The sequence below is a fragment of the Lycium barbarum genome, chromosome 3, assembly GCF_019175385.1.
Source record: "Lycium barbarum isolate Lr01 chromosome 3, ASM1917538v2, whole genome shotgun sequence".
Classification (NCBI taxonomy): Eukaryota; Viridiplantae; Streptophyta; class Magnoliopsida; order Solanales; family Solanaceae; genus Lycium; species Lycium barbarum.
In genome coordinates this window covers 125,867,310-125,873,162 of record NC_083339.1, presented here as the reverse complement: position 1 = coordinate 125,873,162, position 5,853 = coordinate 125,867,310, and the positions used below count along the sequence as shown (strand labels likewise).

The 5,853-nt window shown below is 37.8% G+C and overlaps 1 protein-coding gene across 1 annotated transcript; it reads left to right on the top strand.

Moving 5' to 3' along the window:
- Positions 1 to 464: 464 nt before the first annotated feature.
- On the top strand, positions 465 to 5,853 carry LOC132632309 (probable serine/threonine-protein kinase At1g54610). Its single transcript, XM_060348190.1, has 7 exons — positions 465 to 1,047; positions 1,972 to 2,256; positions 3,724 to 4,041; positions 4,191 to 4,418; positions 4,586 to 4,686; positions 4,756 to 4,879; positions 5,261 to 5,853. Exons 1-7 carry the CDS (start codon positions 763 to 765, stop codon positions 5,618 to 5,620), a joined length of 1,701 nt encoding a protein of 566 aa, XP_060204173.1. The 5' UTR covers positions 465 to 762; the 3' UTR covers positions 5,621 to 5,853.

Below are 5,853 nucleotides of genomic sequence, written 5' to 3'. Positions count from 1 at the left end.
GCAAGTGAGTAGTAAAAGGTTGCATTTTTCTTTAGCATATCTTTCACAAACCAACCCACCCCTTTGACTCTTCAGTTCGTGACTACCAATGTTAACATCTTTATTTTTAATCAAACACCTTGACCTAATTTTTGACGCAGACTAATCAGTAGTACTACACCACACTAAAGCATTACTCCCCCATTTCAAATTATTTATGATTTTTTTTGTTACATTAATTAGAAAGCACATTTAATTAACTTTATGTTTATTTATACTTAAGTTATAATCTCTTTCCATCAAATGTTTACTCTATTTACGTGTCACTTCATTAATGACAAAATTCTATTAAGGATAATATGAAGAAAAAAAAAATTATGTCTTTGAACTCCTAAAACATAAATAATTTGAAATAATTATTTTTAATAGCTACCACATATAATTGATACGGATGAAAGCAATACTTAAAGCATTAGAAAAGGTAGAAAAACCCAAAGCCACCTCAACTGAAAAACTGACCCCCTTTTTCACTTCACAGTTCACAAAGCCCCTAGTGTTTCCCAAATTTATTCTCACAAAATCACATACAGTGGCATACCCACCCCCCACTCCCATAAACCCAGCTATAATAGAGTACAGTGTGTTTGAAAATTCTCCACTTTGATCAAATCATAAATGCTGGCAAGAAAACCAATAGTTGTTTTCGTCTGCCTGGTTTTGTCCACACCCCATTTAATGGCATTAAACTGAACCCCGCCTTCTTTTTTTCCCAGTTCACTGATTATGGGATGTGTTCTTGGAAAAATAGCTCGCCGGAGTAGACACAATTCTAATGCTTCCAGTGGTGTTGAGGTTTCCGAGAACACTCAATCACAACCGCCTGCGGCGGCAGCCGCGGCGGCGGCGTCGGAGCGACGGAATACCACCGGAGAGTCAGTGTCGGAGTATTACGGTTTGAGGACACGTGGCAATCAACAAGGGTGGCCAGCGTGGCTTGTTGCTGTTGCTGGTGATGCTGTTAAAGATTGGACACCTCGTCGAGCGAATACTTTTGAGAAACTCGATAAGGCAATCATCTATATATGCTCTGTTATTAATGTGGCTTTATTTCTTTTGTCTTGTATAGGTACAACTGCTTTAGCGCAATGTACTGCGTTTTCATGCATTGCTTTTCGGGTTGTGGAGATTTTATTTACGTGTGTGTAGTAATGTTCCTTAATTGTATCGAAATAATGCATTCTTAGATGCAAAAAGTACTCCCTCTGTGTCAATTTACGTAGCACACTTTCCTGTTTAGTCTGTTTCAAAAAAAAAAAAAAAAAACACATTTCTATATTTAGGAAAAATTTAACTTTATGTTATGATTTACGGTCACACAAATATTTTTTAAAATTGTTTTGGACTACAAGTTTCAAAAGTCTTCCTTTCTTTCTTAAACTCTGTGCCTAGTCAAATGTACCACATAAATTGGGACGGAGGGAGTACAAATTAATACTAATGTACTGCATTTTCATGCAGTACTTTTGGGGTTGGGAGATGTTAATTCATTACGTGTTTGTAGTAATTATGTTCCTTGATTGTGTCAGAATAATGAATTTTTAAATACGAAGTAATAATGCCAGGGTAAGTTACAGCTTCACATGCATGAGGTATAAGGGGCTGTTTGGTTCGCGGATTAAATAATAGTCCTGGGATTATAAACCTTGGACTAATCTCTGGTGGGATAAAATAATCCCCAACTTTGTTGTGATATCCAAGATTAAATTTATACTGTGTTTGGTTGACGCAGTATAAATTTAATCCCAGGCTTAATCTTGGGATATCCCACCTTATCCCGCGTACCAAACAACCCCAAAAATCTTGAAGTTGCTCTTTTTTAGTGCATTCTTGTACAAATTTTAGGGCCTAGGGGTGGGCTTGGAGGAATTGATACAATAGGCTTATGTAGTTGTACTTTTGTTGTTCAATTTGGGTGTTTCTGTGTGGATGCAGATTGGGCAAGGAACATATAGCAATGTATATAAAGCAAGGGATTTGATAACAGGGAAGATTGTTGCATTGAAGAAAGTTAGGTTTGATACATTGGAGCCAGAGAGTGTGAAGTTTATGGCAAGAGAAATACTTGTGTTGAAAAATCTGAACCATCCCAATGTCATTAAACTTGAAGGTTTAGTCACTTCAAGAATGTCTTCTAGTTTGTACCTTATTTTTGAGTACATGGAGCATGATCTTGCTGGCCTAGCTGCTGTTCAAAAGGTTAAATTCACTGAAGAACAGGTATTACTACTGTCTTTTTTCACCTTCAGAAAAGGTTGTTGGTTGATGTAGTTTTAACTTCATATATTCACTTGTGTGTTTGTATGCTATCTTGGTGTTTTCTTGGCTTTTGTCTAATGTGTTAGTCACACTTGATAGTTGGTTTCCTAAAAAACAGTGCACTTATCAGCTCATATTATGTAGTGTCATTTGTCTTCTAGCTTTCATTCTTGTGTTTTCTGATGTTACTTCTGGTCTTTTCTTAGGCCATTGGGCCCGATCATGGTAGTTTGGGAATCCAATGCTGAGCTGGTTCTAGAGATTGTATTTTAGTAGTGCCTTTGAGGCGAAATAATGGTGCCTAGGATGTATCGAAGATTTCCATCAACACACTCAGCAAAGGATATTATCTCACAATTTCTTTTTTATCTTCCTGTAAAAATTGCTTTCTAATTGATGGTTCCGTTCAAGTAGAATTATATTCAGAAAACATATTGAGTTTGGGCAGTTGAATGCATTGAAAAGACATGAATATTTCTTTTACATGCTCTTCTTGATCTCCTTAATTCGTTTAAATGGGTATATTTTACTTGAACTATCTGCTATGCAAAATGGTGTGAGCTGAAAATCCTGTTTAGATCATAGTCTCCAAATTTCTCAGGTATGTGGCCTTGAAACAGTAAAACATTGTTATTTAACCTATCTGGTTGAGGATGGATTCATCAATTTTTGCAAACTAGTTTGGGATTGAGACACAATAGTTATATCATCTTTTTAATGAGGTGCTTACACTAATTGTACTCCATGATTGATACGGCCAAACAACAACAACAACCCAGTGAAATCTCACATCGTGGGGTCTGGGGAGGGTAGAGTGTACGCAGACCTTACTCCTACCAAGGTAGGACGGCTGTTTCCGAAAGACCCTCGGCTCAATAAAGCATAAAAAGAAGTCAGATAAGGTTAAGAGAATCAAAGCGATATGAAATGAAATAATGCAAGCGACACAGATAACACAGGATAATCAAAGCACAGGAAATAACAGATAATAGCAGAAATCTGAGCAGAAGAAATTATATTGCGATAATGCGACTACTAATAAGAACGGAAAACGAGACTATCTACTAGCCTTCTACCCTAATTTGGATCCTCCAAACCCTCCTATCTAAGATCATGTCCTCGGTAAGCTGTAGTTGCGCCATGTCGTGTCTAATTACCTCTCCCCAATACTTCTTCGGCCTACCCCTACCTCGTCTGAAACCATCCATGGCCAACCTCTCACAAAGATACCTCCAAACAAAGATACTATAATGCAAGAGAGTAGATCAATTGTAGAAAACCATGTAACGGTATTTATCCAACTACAAGAATAACATAATTGATAGCTAAGCAATTATCTGTGGTCATGAAAGAGACTGCCCTATTTATTCAACCTTATTGGCTGGTATTAGTGACTAGCTGAGTTGTCTAGCTTATATCTTATTGCAGGTAAAATGCTACATGAAACAGTTACTCTCTGGTCTAGAGCATTGTCACAATAACGGGGTCCTCCACCGTGATGTAAAAGGTTCCAATTTGCTGATTGATAACGAAGGGATTCTGAAAATAGCTGATTTTGGGTTAGCTGCATTTTATAATCCTGAAAACAAGCAGCCTATGACTAGTCGTGTTGTGACTCTCTGGTACCGTCCACCTGAACTTCTGCTTGGAGCTACTCATTATGGTGTTGGTGTTGACTTGTGGAGTGCCGGATGCATTTTGGCTGAGTTACTCACGGGGAAGCCAATAATGCCAGGGCGAACGGAGGTACAACACAACAATTACAACACAACAATTAGTTTTTGTTTTTTTAAAATCTGAAGCAAAAAGTAGGTTTATTTAGTTAATTGTTTCTTTTTTCCTTGAGGCATAGAGGTCAAGTAAAGTGACTGACTTGGACATTTTTGTCTGCTCAGGTTGAGCAACTCCATAAAATATTTAAGTTGTGTGGCTCTCCATCCGAGGAATATTGGAAGAAATTCAAGTTACCAAATGCTACTCTTTTTAAACCACAGCAACCTTATAAACGCTGCATTACTGATACATTCAAGGACTTTCCACCCTATTCATATCCTCTGATTGAAACACTTCTTGCTATCGATCCCGACGAAAGAGGCACAGCAACTGCAGCTTTGAACAGCGAAGTAAGTTATAGGATAAACTGAATGTTTCTTAAAAATGAAATCAATGCTGTAACAGCTGGTTGCTTAGTTGATGTCTGATTCTCTATTCGTTACCTGTTTTTTATTTCTTAAGTTGTCCAAGGCCTTTGCTGTATTTTATTTCTGATATGAGTACATCTGATGTACAGTTCTTTACAACTGAACCATATCCGTGTGAGCCTTCAAGCTTGCCAAAGTATCCTCCTAGCAAGGAAATGGATGTAAAACTGAGAGATGAAGCAGTCAGGAGGTATGTTTTAATAATGTTGAAATTTTTTTAACATGGCTTGCATTTACTGAGACCTATTTTCCTTTTTAGGCAAAGAGATTTGCACGGAAAAGCTCACGCTGGTGATGGCACCAGGAAAGTGAGAATTCGTGAGAGAGTTAGTCGTGCAATTCCAGCTCCAGAGGCAAATGCAGAGCTTCAACCAAACTTAGATGTGAGACAAATTTTATTTTTTCATAAAATTATCATTTTTCTCCTTATTCTGCACGTTGCTTCTTTCTGTAAATCCTGTCCTATCATGCCATTAGAGAATGGAACTGACAAAGACATTGAGCAAAAAGTTGTGTCATCTGACATGTTTATTGCAATTTTGAGAAGATTGAGCAAAAACTCTGATATGGAGTGTTTGATACTTTTACATAGTGTGAACATCACCTTTTTTCTTCCTAAATCTCGTTGGATTAAGGATTGCTAGACCTAATATCAACTCATTTGCCTTCATCGCGCCTACCTTTTTTGCCTAGTACTCTTTTCTCCGTCAAATTCCTGTTCTTTTCTTTCAATCCTCATACTCATCCCACTTATTTTGCTCCAGAGGTGGAGAGAGATGACACAGGCTAATGCTAAGAGCAAGAGTGAAAAATTTCCTCCACCACATCAAGACGGAGCAGTTGGATACCCTCTTGATGCATCACATAATGGGCCTGCATCATTCAGTGTAGCTGATGCTTCTTTTAATTCATCAAGTTTCAATCCAAACTCACGATCTTTGAGAAGCACCACATCAACTACAGCTGGGACGTCGAGGCAGAGGAGAAACAAGAAAGAAGAGCCTCACATGGCTCCCTCCCGTAAGCTTATCCATGCATTCCTTCCATCTTCTGTTAGACTATCTATAGATGTGAGACTGAGGGGTAGAGCTTCTGTTTCAGAGACATTTAGTCACCATAGATAAAAGGAAAGATTCCCAAAGCAATAAATTTTGTGACTTCAAGGGGTTTCTCTTCCTGTTTTTGGTTTTTGGCTTCAAGGCTCCCTCCTTTTTGCTTGTTATTGTATTCCATTTTCAAGCTTTGTAATTATTCAATAGTTTTGTGTATCTTATGGATTTGGGGTTATAATTTACACCCGTCATCCATTGTACAGTGGCAAGTCATAATCTGATTGAAGCCTTTTAGGTAATTAGTA

Coding starts and splice junctions, on each gene's coding strand:
- LOC132632309 (XM_060348190.1), top strand. CDS start 763: ATGGGATGTGTTCTTGGAAAAATAGCTCGCCGGAGTAGACACAATTCT. Junction 4,042..4,190: donor TAATGCCAGGGCGAACGGAG/GTACAACACAAC, acceptor TTGTCTGCTCAG/GTTGAGCAACTCCATAAAAT. Junction 4,880..5,260: donor AGCTTCAACCAAACTTAGAT/GTGAGACAAATT, acceptor ATTTTGCTCCAG/AGGTGGAGAGAGATGACACA.